A 19169-nucleotide genomic window follows, 5' to 3' on the forward strand; every position below is an offset into this window, starting at 1 on the left:
ATTCAAAGGTTACAATGGGCCAACTTAGGCTTGTGTGCCTTGCTTTGGGCATCTTTGGTTTAAACCATATAGACCATTTCATTGTGGTCATGCCATTGGCCCATGAACATTTCCTGCTTGTTATCAAACTATTTCTTAACAAGAGGCAATTTAATCATTAACTTAATTTCAAAACAGCTATCATAGCATTATTTATCAATATGTGGCTCTTTCTGGATTCTCGGAAGCTATAGAAATTAAAAAATGTAAAACAGGAAATATGTTGGGACCATCGTTTTGTTTACATTTCTCAAAATGGTCTATAAATTGGAACATTTTAAAGCTGTAAAACCACTGACTTCATTTTGGTGATGAACATTCTCTGTGTCTTTTTCAACTTTAAACTTAAGTCCAGTTCTACCTTCTCATCCAAGTTGTTGAATGTGTTTCACAGCATTTCTCTTTCCAGTAATCTTTCCAGTGTGGATGTTCAGAGAGTGTCTGAGACAGCAAAGTTGTGTGAAGAGGGAAAACAAAAACTTTTTTAAACTGTCGGGTTTCTAAGGGTCTCTTTCCCTCTCTTTCGCTATTCAGATCTCCTTTTATCTCAAACACACACACACACACACACACACACACACACACACACACACACACACACACACAAATGTACGTCTCTACGCTGTTATGCCGTACTGGCTTTACGTCAGTCTCATATTTTATGTGTGGACTGCCAAAAGTTTTATCAATACAGGTCTGGCGAACATTCTATTAAAAAAAAAGTGAATATTGGCACGAATATTGGCAGCTGTCCCACTGTCCTGTCACTGAGCCATTCGGGACATGCTGAACAGATTACACAATATGAGTTTTCAGCTCCCTCTCCAGAACCGCTTACGCCAGCACTGCCCACTCTCCCACTTTCACACACTCACAATCCAGTCTCACAAATACACACACACACACACACACACACACACACACTGAATGAGGCAGCTATCTCCAATAATACACACTAACACTTCATTTCCCTGACAAAACGTAACATATTAGACAGTATTATTTCATTAAATGAAGAAAATTATTTTTTTGGGTGTTCAAAGCGCATCTTCATTACCTAGAAGTGCTTGTGAAAATTGGAGACATCCATCATTGGTATTGTCTTTACAAACTTTTGTTATGTGCAAAGGTTGGAAAGATGATGCAAGCAGTCGCCACTTTGGCCTGTTGATGAGAGATCACGGCAGCCTTACACTTAAAGGTGTAATTAAGAATGCAAATGATCAGGTTTAATCAAACCCGTGATCAACCTCGTGCCCCATCTGTGCTTGTATTTAATGGATTCCCTTGCACCGTTCGTTGGCAGCATCTTATTTTCTGCTGTAATGTAGCAGTGACTGATTTTAATCGCAACTCATAACGTGCCCTTCTATAGCCATGTCGACACAGAGAGGTCTCTGATTGGCTGCATCATGAGGTGAAGTGGCTGACAGGTGTTGGGGGAGAGGGGACACCTGTTTGGACATGTGCTGATTTAGTGATCCATTTACTAGAGCTGCAGGCGGTGTCTGTGGGGCACCCAAAACATGCCAAGCCATTTAAGAAGGACTTACCAGCGTGCCATCCCGGTCCTTCAGACTTTTAAGCGCTTGGGGGCATGGCGCAGTCTGGGAATGTGCAAATGTTAACTCTTTTGTGAGACAAAAGACTATACTAATGTAATCGCGCTGCTGCTTTTTGGCTTATGCCATGTTGATTGATTAATTTGGTGCACGATAAACCTTACTCAGTGTTGTGCAAAATTTAGCTTTTTTTGGACAGGAAATGAAAACTGTGATATGTAGTTAATGGAATTAATATCAGAAGTGGGGGAAAAAAACTGACTTTTTTACAGTTGTTTTATCATTACAGTGAATATATTTTTTAACTAATAAAACAAATTACAATTTAAAAATAAATACACGGTAACTGTTAAATTATTGGTGTTAAAACAAACAGATTTAACGTTATTTTTCTGTTGATGTATTAAAATATATATCTTATGCTCTTGTAATTAGGTATGGGACAATAACCGGTTGGGGGCATTGTGCAGTCTGGGAATGTGCAAATGTTAACTCTTTTGAGACAAAAGACTGTACTAATGTAATCATACAGGTCTTTTTGGCTTATGTCATAATGATTGATTTATTTGGAGCACAATAAATCTTCACCTACACTCAGTGTTGTGCAAAATAGTTTTTAATACAGGAACTGAAAACTGTAATGGACAGATATGTAGTTAATAGATTAAAAACTTTTTTTTATTATTAAAGTAAATGTATTATTTGTTTAAAACATAAAAAGAAACTTTATTAGTTATTAACTTCATTTAATAAAACAATTGTGACTTGTAATCAGATTATGACAACTTTATCTCACAAGGAAACGTAACTATTTTATGTTTTATCAGTTTCTTGGCTAATTTGTGCAAATTTGTACGAGTTCAATTGTACGAAAGTGTACAACTTTGAAAAGGAGCCGTTGAACCCAACTCCACCCCTATACCCAATCATCATTGGTTGATGAGGAAATCATACTAAATTGTGTAAACGAAATAACCAAATCAAAATCACTAAATCAAAAAGTTACGAATTTCCTTGAGATTGTGTTGGATTAAGACTAAAATTTTAATACATTAGGGTATACGCAGAGCTAGTGTTTTTTCCCATACAAAAAATAATCTTCCAGTGAATGGTTAATGTGACTTTTTAAAATTTTTTACACGGTTCCTTTAAAAGCATCAATGTTGTAATGTAATTAAATATATGATATAATATAATCAGTTAAATAGACTTCAGCATTCATTTAGTTGCTCAAGAGTAAAACGAGATGAAGAGTCGTTTACACGCATGCGCCCGTCAGGATTAGCAGGCTAGTGCAGAAGCTTAATTGAATATACTGGGGTAAAATAAATGTTCATATTTTAAAGATATAAAGATACCTTAAAAGCGTCAATTTTGTAATGGCATACAGTTTACCAAAAGCACTTGACCCAGGTTACTGACAAATTACAAGTCCTTCCACATATTCCATATAGGTGTTAAAAGAGGAAAAAGAATCCCCTATGATTAATAAAAGCTTTTGTGATTTTCAAAATTTAATTTTTAAATTAACAAACTTTAACTGTTTGTGCATGTTATTAATAGCCCTATATAGTGTATATTGACATGATTCAATCAATACTTCAGCTATACTTCAGAATACTGGTCATGTTTGAACTGATAAGATAACTAAACCAATTGTGTCTTCCAGCACTACTGCAAAGACAATGTGAAGTGTCTGGGTGGTTTGACACGATGTATTAATGTAAAGTTTTACTAAACAATGTCGTTTCTTTATTAGTTTGCAAATATATACATACCAATGTATTAATTAAAGCCACTGACACTTTAGAGTCATCGTCTGATCTGTGTGATGTCAAAAAAGTTATTATTATGCATAGTAAGCCAGAAAAAAAGATTCTGATGCAGTATAAGTGCTTACTGCCACATACAATAAAGAAAGCTGCCTTTGAACAAAAAGAAAGGTGTCTTATTGTGTGATTTCTTATTGTTCAAATAATAAGAGTTTTTTTTTACATTCAGTTTCTATATTTCTCAGTACATTAAGTATCTTTTCTATACTACATTTGTATGATATTCTATTGTTTGAAATGTATTTTAGTTACTTTATTAACAAATATAACATAAAGTAGTATGAGTAGCTATATTGTGTTGTCAGAGTAGTTTTTGTCATATCGCTCAGCCTCTTGTTTTCAATCCATGTCAGTTGGACAAAATTGAACAAAACCCTCCCCCCAAAAAAAAAAACTTTGTGTAGACAAAAACTAATTTGAAACACTTTTAAAAGTAGCTGTTTAAAAAAATACATTGATTTAAGATCAATTTCAGCGTGTGTCATTGTAAACAGTGCAAGTCTTTCCTTCACAGCCTCATTTTCAACCACACAGAATTCAATATTACATCTTCTCTGATTAAAGCCTATAAAACATCGTCCCATCACATTCTTTGTTTGGCAATGTTGTTATGCTCATCAACACTGTGTGCCCATGAGGAGGCCAGTCTGGCAGGCCACGGTTTCCACAGGGACGCCTCCCTTGCCGACTCAGGCCCCAGTGGACGGGTGTGTCCCCTGGGTTACTGTGGAAGTCAGCGGCCCTGCCCTGCTCACACAGACCTCGCTGCCCAGCTCCAGCCACAGCGCTTGCCACATAATGAGCAGGTTGGGACTATAATTTGCAGGTCCTGATGGAATCTGTGGCACTCTGGGGGAGAAAGTGCATAGTTTCACTGGTAAACACAGTGTTTCAGAGAGCCACATAGGGCCCTGTAAACAGGAAATGACCCAGGAAGGCGTTGCTCAGAAAAAAAGAGAGTGAGAGCCACCTTCGGCCCCACACTAAATTGCTTTCTGGTAACAGATGGTCCCAGAAAACCATATATCAGTATCTGTAAGCAGAACACCACTTGTATTTTGTGTTTTGCTTTGACATTACAGAACGTGTTCAAGTATAGATGTGCATTTATACATTCTTGTTCACAGCACATAGCTTGTCTGCACGTGTTGTAAGGTAGATAAAGATCAACAAAGATCTAACACTGCACTCACAGAAGTACTAGAGGACAGCAGCTGCACTCCTATAGCAGTCTCACACACACACACACACACACACCCACACACCCACACATGTACATACACTGTACCCACTACGCAATAGATATAAAGACTAAGGGGCTTGTTAGTGTATATGCACTTTGCTTCACTTCCTTCAAAACATGACTTTTTCATCTGAAAGAACATGTGACCTTTGCTGCCAAACCAACCCGAGGCAGTTTTGTTACAGGAGATCCATGTTGTAAGAAACAGACCAGGACATCAAATGAAGATTTCTCCTTTTCCAAACATGGCAGGCTTCACTGTCATTTTGATAATGGAAGTGGGCTGATGGGTTGGGGAAAGTTTGAGACATAAAACACTCATTTATGCATTATGGAAGGTAAAGTCATACTGTAATTCCAACAAACACTATAAAAAATGCAGGGTTACACATAATTAATTAATTTTGACCCAGCATAAATTGATTAAGTTAACTTTTAACAAATTTATGTGGATTGAACATAAAAAATTAAGTTGTCCCTATGAAATCTCAAGAATTGTTGTTTCAGCTCATTTTAATTAGATAGGTTGAACAAGCAAAAATAAATAAATAAATAAAAGTTAGTGAAGCATGTTAGATTGAAAAGTAATCATCAGTATATATTTTCAATGTAAGCTTTAGCTTTAGTGACATGATGCATGGCATGGCATATATATTTTATTATCATGATATATTTTATTATCATCATTGTTTTTCATATAAAATTTAAAGAGGCTATAATAAATGTTCCTCTATTATCTGAGGGCCCTGGTGAGGCTACTGTGACCAGCATCTTTTTTTCTTATCAGTAGGCCCACACTGAATCTGTGCACACAGAAATCTGCAGATTTACACAGATTTTTAGCCCATCATTGGGTGTATTTTTTACTTGTGTAAATTTATATTTATTCGTTTATATAATTTCAGTAATAAAATCAACTAATATAAAAGTGTTCATTTGATTTATTTACAATACAGTTTGTAAAGTAATATTTTCTGTCTATTAGTTGAAATAATATACAGTATTATAGACTTGCTTTGTTTACCAAAGAAGTGGATCTAATTGGATTTGCATTGTAAACATTAAATAAAAATTTAAAATGTATTTCATTTTTATTTCATATATTCAGTTTTTAGTTACGATATTCCCAAAAATAATGATGCAAAAATCCACAGATTTTTTACAAATTTATTTGCATAAATAGAAAAAAATGTCCGGAGATTCTGTCTGGCCTAACTTATCATTGCCGAAGACACTAAGACACACTCTGTTGATTTTGGTCATTTGAATCTGTTAGGTGTCTACTTTTTTGTGTGTGCTTTTGCAAAATAAGGAAAATAAATAAGGTATAGTTCTAGCAATAAAAATTCTGTCATCGTTTACACACAGTTTCTTTCTTCTATTGGACACAAAATAAGATATTCTGAAGAATGTTGGAAACAAGGAGGCCATTGACATCCATAGTATTTTTTTTCCTGTCATGGATATCAATGTTATACTAGTTTACAATGTGTTTTTAAAAAGTGTGAGTAAATATTGGCTAAGTTGACATTTTGGGGTGTACTATACTTTAAATACTTTTAAAGCTGATCTATTATGCAAAAATCACTTTTTTAAAACACAGTTTTCTATTAACCAGCTTCTAATGGTAAACAATGCATTTTTTATTATCATACTTCATTAAAACACTTCAGAAACACTTTGGCTGACATTTGTACATGTCTTCAGTGGTGGAAAGTTCTGCTTATTAATGACAATCTCTCTATCATTAGCATAGGACGTTAGTCTTGTTTTAGAGTCCCCCACTATGCTGACACATAGGCATTTGTAGCTCCGCCCTCTTTTGATAGTCACCAAAATATCACAACTAGGATCTAAATCTAAAATGGTCGGTTAAAAAAAAAACAATAAAACATTATTTGTGATGTATTTTAAGCTGAAACTTTACATACACACTCATCAGCGACCTATTTTACATGTTGTAAACAGGTGCCCTTTTAAGGCAATAATACTTAATAATATGATTAAATGTTTATTGTGATGATGCATTTTATGCTCTACAATATTTTAAAGACCAGCTATGAACAGATAAATCTTAAAACACATTTTGCAGGCCTTAACACAACATAACAACCCTCCACTGACAAAACAAATACAGACTTTATTAAAAACTACTAAAAAGCCTCAGATCCCATTGGGTAAAATGGCTATTATTATAGCAGATGCTGTGCCCTTTTGCACTTTGCTCTTAAAATAATCAGTCTTCACCACACTTAAATAAATGTTAGTGACCGGATATGATAATCCGTTCAATTTGTACATTGCTTTTACTTTGATAGGCTTCTGTGAGTGGCAGGTGTGCTGAATTACAGCGAGAGAGCTTCTAAAGCAATGCACTGTGGGATCCTCTTATGTGTGTGTGTCTTCCAGCTGGGTGGCTTATGATAACTGAACGATAATGAAATATGCATCGCAACACACACATGCTGAGGGAGATGTATGTTCCTAAGAATGAGAGCAAAGAGGAGTGAGAGAGAGAGAGAAAGAGAAAGAGAGAGAAAAGACGAGTCGGTTTTTTTCCCAACCTAATGTTTTTAAGGGAAAGGATAAGGAGTGACAATTCAATTTCCTCCCCGGGGGCTAATGCAATAGGCATGGTGCAACCATCAGCGTATTAGCTCCTAATGTATTTGCCAAATTATCCATTGAACTGTTACCAGTGTAATTTCAACATCCTGATCGCAGCTCTTCTGTGTTCACTAAGCAGAATGCAATGGTAGCAGAGTTCAGTAAATGTACGAGTTTATTCAGTTCTGTGAATTATGCATTTTATCTAAACGTTCTGATCTTTTATCATATTTTTTTGCTAAACATTCAATTGCTTTCACTGTATAAATTGACCCAACGGTTTACAGATGTGGTAGGGTTTACATGTGTCTATGAATGTGTGAATTTTCCAATTTCATTTTCAGAAATTAAGAAACAAAGGCCATAATGACTGTCCCAGTCCCGATCCAGATGACTGTTTCGGTCACAGTCCCCTCATGGACGACCGTTTCGGCAAACTAAACGAAGAGAGTGATTTAATGTACAAGCGCTGTGGTGTAAGTACTGCTTCCTCCCTGCCTTTTTGTGTTGATCCCTCTTTTTATGTTGATGTTTACTACAGGCGCTTAACAAGAAAGAACACAGAGGCTGTGATAGCCCGGATCCTGACGCCTCATATGTCCTCACCCCTCACACAGAAGAAAAATATAAAAAAATTAATGAAGAGTTTGATAATATGATGCGAAATCATAAAATCGTAAGTAAATGAAATGTTTTTGCTTGGCTTTGTGGCAGAAAGGATACTCCCCCTTCCCCCCTTTTTTCATTGCCTCACCCTGCAACCTCTGTCAACAGTCAACAGACTTTTTGTTTTTAAAGCATACTCTTAGTTTTTGATTTTTTTTCCATTGGAAGTGCACTTTTTCTCATTAATTTGCAGCCTTTTTCACTCACACTAATAAGATCACATTGTTTGGAATTATTTAACCTCCCCCTTTTTTGAGCCAAAATAAGAGGCACTTTTTATTGGTTGAGATTTTGTAGTTTAAACATACAGTTAATGTCAGAATTATTAGCCCCCCTGAATTTTTAGCCCCACTGTTTATTTCAGTTTTTTTTTTTATCTATTTGTGTTTAACAGAGAGAAGGTTTTAAGCAGTTTAATAACTGATTTATTTTATTCTTGCCATGATAGACAGTACATAATATTTTACTTGATATTTTTCAAGACACTTCTATAAAGCTTAAATATTTAAAGGCTTAAAGGCTTAGGTTACTAGGCAGGTTAGGGTAATTAGGCAAGTTATTGTATAATGATGGTTTGTTCTGTAGATTATCAGAAAAAATAATAATTTTGACCTAAAAAAAAAAAAAAAAAAATATATATATATATATATATATATATATATATATATATATATATATATATATATATATATATATATATATATATATATAGAATCTGCTTTTATTCTAGCCAGAACAAAACAAATGAAGCTTTCTCCAGAAGAAAAAAAACGCTAACACTTTATAATAACTACACACTATGAACCATTTATTAAGCATGAGCAAATAGTAAATTCATTATTTGTTAAGCATTAACTCCACATTAATGGACATTAGTAAGCAGTTTATAACTGCAGCTATTGTATTATTGACTTATAACCACATTTATAATGTGCTTATTAGTTGTACTTTTATACTTTGTTAGTGACTTATTAAGCATTTGTAGCTGCAGTTATAAACTGCTTACTAATGTCTATTAATGTGGATTTAATGCTTAATAGAGAATGAATTCATTATTTGCTAATGCTTAATAAATGGTTCATAGTGTGTAGTTATTATAAAGTGTTACCGAAAAAAATATTATCAGACATACTGTGAAAATTTCCTTGCTCTGTTAAACATCATTTGGGAAATATTTAAAAAAGAAAAAAAATTAAAAAGGGGGCTAATAATTCCTTAACTGTACGTACTACACTATCTTTTGTTTATTAGCCAATTTTGCGCATTCAAAAGATTTGTGATATTTTGGATCCAGCTTTATTCAATAAATAAATAAATAATGTAAATAAACCACAATTAGCTGTAGTCTAAGCGTGATGTAATATTTCTTTCAGGGGAAGTGCCTCAATGTCCACCTAGCTAGAGTACTGACAGATTCATTGGTTGAGGTAATTGATGTGTTCTTCCCAGCACTCTCCCCAACAGATCTGGAAATTGAATCTTTTCTCTCAGTGCCGCTCTCTGTCCAGGTCTCGTGATGGAGAAGATTTGCCACTGTATAAAGATGGAGAGACCATCCTGCCTATTTTTTCCTCCGCTCATTTAAACTGATTTCTTTTAGTCTCAGTCTTTCTGGTGGGAGGCAACACCTGAATTTGTATTGTTCATCTCCCTGGACAATTTCTTCAGTCCTGCCAGAGCCCAGAATCCCAGCACAATCAAATTGCTGAACAATTTTCAAGTTCAAGCTAGCAACAAATAAATCTGGGGGTTTCTAATCATGATTTTTTTTTCTGCAAGCATTTTTTTTTAAAATTGAGACAATAGTGATCTTATTGGGTGGTGACCATAACATTCTGCACCCATAGTGGGTACCAGACTATTGTTTTCAATGCACTGAATGAACATGAACAAACCTCGAGTTCTTTGTGTCATTAACACACTAATATTCTCACTAACTGGCTCGCTGCACTATTAAGTGAATGGAGTGACCTCACATTGTCCCTGCTCATGCTCACTCTGGATAACGCTATGGTTAGTCAGCAATGCACTGCATATTGATTTACTACTTATGGTTATTTCACCTGTTTTTCCCTCCTATTTACACTGAATTTTAAACCAAAAATGTCTTTGTGTGTTTTATTTGTTTTGTTCTGTAAAAGCAGCCGAGTGCAGTGCTGGCTATAGCCATACTTGACCCGCAGAGCTATTTCAGGATGTTTCCCAAATTTGCATGCCTTTGTAATAAATCTCATCTCAAGATGTTGTTTTATGTATTGAACCTGGGTCAAAATTGGTGTTCCGAGCACAGTGAAAATGACTCCCAATAGGAGAATTGTTTTCCAAGAGTATTTCTCACTTTACGCCGGGCTTTCTTGGACAGCCCAAGGTGATCCAGAGATCTCCCTCCTGAGATTACATTTTTTCCACCCGGCAATCTATCTCCTGTTTTCCTCCATTGTCTGATAAAAGCACCAATGCTCAGGGGTCATCTTTCACTCCTGGTAGAGGCCTGAAGATATGTGCAGCTCACCATTACGGGCCGCTCTACCTGAATATCCAGGCTAAATGAATTTGAGCGCTGCACCACCGTTTTCTAATCGTAGCGTTTCATGTTATGCTTCAGTTATCTGTGTGAATGTCAATTTTGATGCTGGGATTTTTAGATGAAATGTCAGCTTAAAGAGTCTTAGATGCCTCCCACATGAAGCCATATTTGTGTGTGATTCTCTTCCAGCCGACGGCCTTGCCCCCGCAAAACTTCTCCATGCATGTGGCTGTGCCAGTGACGAACCCCAACGCCATGTCCTACAACCCTGGGGCTTCTCTGAGCAGCCAGAGCCTGTCGGCCGCCGCCGCTGCCTCTCTGAGTGACGGTGCCATGCTGTCTCCACCTCAAGGTTCAATGCACAGAAGCGTAGTGCCCCCACAGAGACCCCCCAGCACAGGCAGCACAGGTGAGTGCGACTTCCTCAACATTCATTCCTCCCACAAGGACTGAACCATTTTAGAAAATGATCGCATTGTGATACTATTTAACCAGTAATGCAGTTTACACAATTAAGGGCCATTCAAACACTGCATCTAAAACCATGTGGAAAATGTGTGGCATGTCAACTTCCTTCGTCAATTTCAACATGCTTCTGAGCTTGCACTGCCATGGTGTCTGTCATTGCTAAGCAGCTATCAGCTGCACTTTCAGAGAAACCACAACTGACAGTTATGCTGCGCTCACATCAGATGTGGATGAAGTGTCAATTGCGAGTGAGTTACATGTTAAGTCAATGCATAGACAGTTAACGCACTTAATATGTGTATCGTTCGTTTCGCGCGAAACACTCGAGTTGGGGAGTGATTATGACATAGTGCCTGCTGTTGGTGTCCCACTGCGAAATCCTCTTGCAGACAGATCCAGGTATAGTTTCTGGAGGAGTTGAGGAACTCACAGAGCAGGGTGCACCTTTGAAAGTATCTAGTGCACTCAGATTATGTCGCCGATTGAATATAGTTTTTTTTTTGTCTTCCTAAGGAACATAATTACAGCTATTCTCTCAATAAAATCCATGTTAGTCATTTAGTAATGAAACTAGAGTCACTGGACAGACAGAAGCCCTGTCCTTGACGCAAGTCTACATCAATTGTGAAGTGAATTTAAGGCGTGAATAAAAGGAGTAAACTTAAATTGTTTACGCGTCTATTTATGCGAGTGAATATCGCAATTTTTTCATACAAATATCGTGATTTATCTGCACATGGCAAGTCTGGTGTGAACACAGAATTACAATTCTGGTATAAGATTCGGAAATAAGAAGAGTAATAAAAAGCAGCGTAATGTTTGAGTGCTCTGCATTTGTTTCAGGTAATTAGTCCTCTGTAATTACTGAAATGTAAATAATTCATACAATAGTGTGAAGCTGATTGGTTGGTTGTTGTCACGTGATGTGTGGTACGTTTGCGGCATTCTGAAAAGTTCAGATGGTTTCAAAAAAATGACGCATGCACATCGCAACTGTGTTCTTGAACATTTTCACGAGGATGCAGTGCGTTTCCGTTTGAGATAACGATGAGCATACAAAAGACACAATATGCGAACAACCTCTCAAATCAAACAGTTTGACAATTTATGCAAAGCTTTTATATGCGGACGTTAAATATCAGCAAATTTTAGCAATAATTTGGCCATGTAATGAGTATACTGTGAATTCAGGAGAGCATCACACACTACCACTAGATGGCGGCATTATCAATTAAAGTTCAAAAGCAAAAGAACAAGAACAAAGCAAATCTCATCCTAACATTAATAGAAATGTCCGGCCCCTGATATTTTCTCTTCAGATTGATTGACTCTTGCGTGTAATGTGCCATTTGCGTTTTAAAATGTGTGTTTTTGCAGTATTACTGCTAATGCAATTAATCGTTCAGCCCTAGTTTTCAAAGCAAAAGTGGGGCAGGATCTGCACTGTCATGGGATTCTAGGTTTTGAAATGGCTTATATATAAAGAGATGTGTTTTCCGTCTTATTGCTTTGCTTTGAAAATTCAACACAGATGTTGTTTTTCTACTTCTCACATTGAGCGATCTGTAATAATGGGGCTGTAATGTTGTTTCCCAGCTGCTATGCGCAGACATCTATATGTTTCTTGTTATGCTTTGTGTTTCACACCTTCTCAGCACAAGCACGAGTGGAGCGGAAGTGAGATCAATTAGTAGTCTCCTGGAAGTGGTCTCCATGACGACAGCAGGCTTTAATACCATCTGATCTTTAAGCTGGTCTGACAGCAGTGGGCTCTGTGACTGGGCCACACCAGCCCTAGTGTGAATAATGGGAGACAGGCAGACAGACACGCTGATAAATAGAACACAGAACGACTGTTGGTACATGTAAATGCATTTCATAAATTTTCTCTTGCGACAGTAGATGAAAACGATGGATTCTAATCCTTGATGAGGAACCTTGCAACCTGGGAATCCATAAATAGCTGTTTTGCATGTGGCCCTTGTGTGCCTTTTACGTCTTCAAGTTATGACACAAGTGTTAAATGCATGTTTTTCTGCACTGGACACATTAGTCATCCTTTTATCTCTGTTGCTATGTAGGAGGGAGGCATGATCGTAGTAGAGTGCAAAAGCACTGCTACACGTTGCATTGCTGCAAAATCATGTTTGATGTTCCAACAACACCCATTACTGACCTCAGCAATACCCAAACAACACTCTCCCTCCACAGGCCAGCACATGCTCTCTGGAGGCTTTGCTCGACAGTACAAATGCGGCTTGAAATCATTATGGCAAAATTTGATTGAGATTATCTTGTGTAACTGACTTTGGGATGCAGATTTTTGGATAATCACATTTTTTGTTTACTTTCAGCAAGTTATAGTTTGTTAGTTTCTGTGGAGGTTTTTCTTCCTTTGAACATCTTTGAGGCAAAATTGAAAGTAAAAACTACAGAAAACTTGGCCAAAAGCCAACACTGAATACTTTACTGCATATTGACTTTTGTTGCAGTTTTAAATATATATAAAATAATAATAATATTTCAGTGTCGTTGTTGATCAGTTTCAGCCTAGACAATCTGTTTGTTTGTCTTTAACTTTGATTAAATTGTGTGATAAAGAAAATTTACTAGTTTTTACAGTGAACAACATACCACTTTTTCCCATTTTTTGACATGATTTTTCAGCATATTTCTCTTTTTTTTGCATTTTGATTTTTTTTACAAATATAAAAACTTTTTGTATTATATAAAGACATTTGGAGAACCTGGAGAAAACCTACGCGAATGCAGGGAGAACATGCAAACTCCACACAGAAATGCCAACTGACCCAGCCGAGGCTCAAACCAGCAACCTTCTTGCTGTGAGGTGACAATTCATAGTTGAATCATATATTATTTAATTATATATCTATATAATTAAATATATATATATATATATATATATATATATATATATATATATATATATATATATATATATATATATATATATATATATATATATATATATATATATATGGTAGGCGGCGTGTGCTGGCACGTTTCCACAGGCGAGTGCCTTAGTGTCCCACCAGTGACAATATACAGTGATATCAATATAAAGCAATTTAAAGGCATAATCGAGTATATAAAAAGAAAGTCAAACACGGAGAATCTAAGAATCCTTTTGTATGAGGAACTACTTTCTTCCGCCATTCATTCACATCTGCAGCTGATTTCAGAATACCATAAACAGTTGCCGGTTCACAAATGTCACTTCAGAGCTATTTGAATGATTCTCTAGCGTAATGTCTGAAGTGATGATTAAACAGGTGATTTTAATCACAATTAAAGATTATAAAGCTGAACAGCATGAAATGCCATCAGTCTACGGAGGTTTCCCAGTATTTCTTTGTTGCAATCGGGATATCGCAATAATCAATTGAAATAGCTTTGAGTTTTTCCTTCTCTAAGGGCTTATTATGTGATCTCTGTCGCCATCTTGTGAATGGACAATTTCATCTGTCTTTGCTCAGCTCAATATGACAGGCTGATGGATGCCGACGCACTGGATCTAAATAATTATAAATATAAAAAAAGCACTATCTTTATAAATAAACTGCATAGTTACAATCAAAACAACTACATTCTAGACAAAACAGCCTCAAAAGTACATTGTTGTACAACAGCTACAATATTTGTCAAACTGTAGTGAGTTAATTCATCTGCTGTCACTATGTGAGGAGGCTGTATGAGTGCTGATATTGCAGAATATATATATATATATATATATATATATATATATATATATATATATATATATATATATATATATATATATATATATATATATATATATACATATATACATACATTCATTTATTTATATTAAATTTATTATTACGGACACCTAACATTTGAACAGTATTTAATTATGTATACAGCACAGAAAATGTTGGATGATTAAAAATCACTAGTAATAAAAAATAAGAATGGTATAGAAGCTGCCTCCATGATATTAGGGAGTTGTGGATAGTTGGTAAGGCTTTGCTCTGCAGTTTCTAAGGTGTTCTAAATGGTTGTTATGCTGTTGCTAAAGTTGTGATGGCAGCTATGCCCTTGATAGTTAACTGTGTGTTTTGTAAGAAGTTTGAATGCCTTGTTTTGGTGCACTTTCTCACAACATGTCCCAAAAGGCTCACATGTTAGGTCAGTAGACAGACTGCATATACTACAAAAGCTCAACAAATGCCCCCTGAACCAATGCCCTTTTGACTACTTTTGAAAATGGTTGAAAGTGGAAAAGCTCAAAGCATTTTAGACCACATTTACACCAATATAGTGCCATCTACAGTACTTGTGATCAGATTCACGAAAAATGCATCTAAATACCATATGTAACGGTGCTTTAAGTACTATAAGTAATACCAACAGACTATATATATATATATATATATATATATATATATATATATATATATATATATATATATATATATATACATATATTTTAAACTTTTATTCATAATTTTTAAAACATTTTTTGCAGAACAATCTCTTCTCTATCATTTAAAAACATAATAAAAATAATAAAAGTTTGCCATCATAACTTCTTGTCAGAGGAAACATTTGTACATGAAATCACATTGTTACATTGAAGATATGTTAAATAATCTCTAAAAGTACACATGTACTGTAAATATCCTAAATATCAGTTTTTATTTGTAGTTTCAGAAAAAAATTTGAGAGATCATTTTGGTCTGTAGCACAAACAGCGTGCATTATAATTCACACCAAATTTGAATACTTAGAATTAAGTGATTTGTTTAATATCCAGAGTGTGAGCAATAGTGATTCTTGCTTTAGCAGGTTAACAGTTTGACTCTTTAAAATTCAGCAACATTGAAATGTGTTTGACACGCTAAGGGGAGCGGAACGCTGCGTGTGAAGGCTGGCCTGTCACACACATGTACCCACACACTCGGAGATAAAAAGATGCAGATGGTTAATCATCTCATTTTGTGCATCTCATTAGGTGACATGCTGCGTACCCTCACCGAGCTCACAGTGCCGAGCGGTGTCGACTCCAGCCCCGCGGGTAGGTCCTCTGGGGTGACGGCATCAGTGCCTGTGTCAATAGATGCTTCGCTTTGCAGGGGTTTTTGGATTTGACTCCTGTTTTTTATGAGTGATATGGCTGATCTGTAAGTGAAGATATATTTCTCAGGATGTGCAGTGCTGTGTACAAATCTTAGGCCACTAGAATTTCCACCAAAAATGACAATAAATGGTCAGAAGTCAGTTGACTCTCTTTTTTGGTGTAGCGGTTCTTTATAAAAATATCAGTTTGCATTTCCAAATATACTTTTTTTTTTTTGCGCTATTTTTTTGTGATAATCTAGACCAAGTATGCCAAACTCAAGTCCTGGAGGGCCGAAGCTCTGCACAGTTTAGTTCCAACCCTGCTCCAACACACTTACCTGTAGGTTTCAAACAAGCCTGAAGGACTCAATTAGTTTGATCAGGTGTGTTTAATTAGGGTTGGAACTAAACTGTGCAGAGCTGGGGCCCTTTTGGAACTGAGTTTGACACCTGTGATCTAGACGATCAATGATCAATAACTGAACAAAGACCGAATCTTGATGAACTGTGAAACATCTTAAAGACATTTCAGGAAACCTACCCGTAAAACTAGTACTGAACAATGTATTTGGCATTTGTGTGAGGATGCTTTAAAACAATGTCTTTCATAAAACATATTTACCAACTAACTTTTCTTAACTAAATTAAATCAAGAGTTTTAACTCATTCATTTGCCTTTGGCTTAGTCCCTTACTTATCAGGGGTCGTCGCAGCGGAATGAACTGCCAACTTATCCAGCATATGTTTTATACAGCAGATGCCCTTCCAGCTGCAACCCAGTAGTGGAAAACATCCGTACAAACACACTCATTCACACACATACACTATGGCCAATTTGGTTTATTCACTTAAACTATAATGCATGCCTTTGGACTGTCGGGGAAACTGGAGCACCTGGAGGAAACCCATGCGAACATGGGGAGAACATGAGAGTATTTAATTTTTTTGTATTTTATTTTATTTAATTTTATTTTATTTTATTTTATTTTATTTTATTTTATTTTATTTTATTTTATTTTATTTTATTTTATTTTATTTTATTTTATTTCATTTTATGGTGGCGCAGTAAGTAGTGCTGTCGCCTCACAGAAGCGGTTCATTCCGTTGTGGTGACCCCAAATTAATAAAGGAACTAAGCCGAAAAGAAAATGAATGAATTATTTTATTTTATTTTATTTTATTTTATTATTTTATTTTATTTTTATTTTATTTTATTTTATTTTATTTTATTTTATTTTATTTTATTTTATTTTATTTTATTTTATTTTATTTTATTTTATCATTTATTTTGTTTTATTTGTTTTGTTTTATTTTTCTTATAATTTATCATTTATTTTTTTAAGTTTTATTTTATTAAATTCTAATTTAGATATTTTCTTTTATTCTAATCTATTTCATATTTTATTTTATTTTATTTCATATTGTATTTTGTTTTATATTTTATATATTTTTTTATTTCATATTTTAGTTAATTTGATATATTTTCTGTTATATTTAATTTTATTCAATTTTATTGTATTTCTTATTTTATTTTATTTATTTACTTTTTTAGTTCATATTTTATTTTATTTAATTAAAAATATCTTATTTTAATTTAATTTAAGTTTATTTTATTTTACTCAATTAAAACGGCTTTTGTACGCCAGGTGTATCATAGAAATTCAAATGAGTGTCTTTGCTCTAATATTACAGTGTCTACAAAAAAAAAAGAATATTTTTACTTGTATACAGTAACTACCTGTTTATTTTGAAGACGTATAAGATAATTTTGAGTTTTTTTGCTTAATTATAGTTCTCAAGTACATCAATTAGTGCTCAAGTACTTCTTGTTTATTTTAAAGATCTATAAATGAAGTTAGATGTTTCTTTTTTTAAATGTATTTTTAATTAAAATACATTTTAGGATTAGTAATACTCCCAAGTAGGGCAGGACAAAATATCAAAAATGCAATATTGATAAATATTTTCTATATTGAACGATAACAATATATATTTTAATATAAGTTGTTAATGCATCCAGATTTAAAAGAGTATCCCAGCAATGACTGAAGCCACAAAAATTAGAGGGCCTATTAAATGGCATAACATATTTTAGGCTGACACATTTTTGGTGGCCAAAACAACAAACTTTTAGATTCCCATTGTTGCACATTTCTGCTATGTGATTAATTCTTAGGTCAATATATAGTAAAAAAAAAAAATCCAGAGCTTGTTATTGATATAAACTTTATTTTCGATTCAATATAATATTGTTTATCGGCCCAGCCCTACTCCCAAGTGTTTAAATTACTTTCTGTTCATTTAAAGATCTACTATAGATACACTTACAGTAGGTAAGTTTCTTAGAGAATTGTCTTGGAGATGTTCCCCAGATCTTCTAGATTTACTTAGTATCGGTTTTGTTACATTTCTTCGTTTTCCAAGGCGGTCTGGACAATAGTGAGATTGGATCTCTGTATGGAGCCCTGGTTGCTGTCAGACACAAAAACAGCTTAATAGCAAAAATAATGCTAGGAAACATAATCTAATATTTCTATTACACCAAAAGAAAGAAATAACTTACTTTTGGAATTTTTTTTTTTTATTTTTTTTTTATGAAAATACTAGTAGCCCAACACTTTTTCTCAGTACTGTACACAGTATGTCGCCCTCTTTCTTCATCTTAAAGGAGCAGCAGCGTCTTTACCCCTGCAATCAGATAAGCGGGTCTCCCTCAGTCACTTCTCTTCTACTTAGAGTATAACTGGCATGTTACAGTAGAGCACACCACCCCCTTCTCTCTCTTGATATTTGGAAATCTAGGCCAAAGCGTTATGAGCCAGTGATGGATGTTGAAGTGACTCTGCCCTTTATGAGGACATCAGAAGGAAATTATCAAGGGTTTTTCTATGGCTTCTCATGAAAAAAGTATTAGCATATTACAATTATCATTCACAGAAAACCTCCGAGGTTGTGTCACGGGCCTCTGAGCCGAATATTTCCACCCAGATGGAGGAGCGCTAAGTTGTGCCAGTGCTGAGCTGTGGGCTCGGGCGTTTGATAGAGCGGGTGTAAACAGTCATGTGATGATGGAAAATGGCGGCAGCTGTGAGCGTCTCTGCCCTGCTGCTCGTGTGTACACA

General features: G+C 35.1%; 1 protein-coding gene across 44 annotated transcripts in view; it reads left to right on the forward strand.

Annotated features, from left to right (window-relative positions):
- The window catches only part of mef2aa (myocyte enhancer factor 2aa), a 169736-nt gene that overhangs the window by 113691 nt on the left and 36876 nt on the right, over positions 1-19169 (forward strand). For 15 of the 44 annotated variants that reach the window (XM_087291540.1, XM_087291546.1, XM_087291557.1 and 12 more), the window contains 2 exons: positions 7825-7959; positions 10666-10885. In XM_087291540.1, coding sequence (XP_087147666.1) covers positions 7825-7959; positions 10666-10885 — 355 coding nt within the window. 44 annotated transcript variants of the gene reach the window in all.

Source organism: Danio rerio, chromosome 18 (assembly GCF_052040795.2).
Source record: "Danio rerio strain M-AB ecotype USA chromosome 18, GRCz13ab, whole genome shotgun sequence".
In the NCBI taxonomy this organism is placed as follows: Eukaryota; Metazoa; Chordata; class Actinopteri; order Cypriniformes; family Danionidae; genus Danio; species Danio rerio.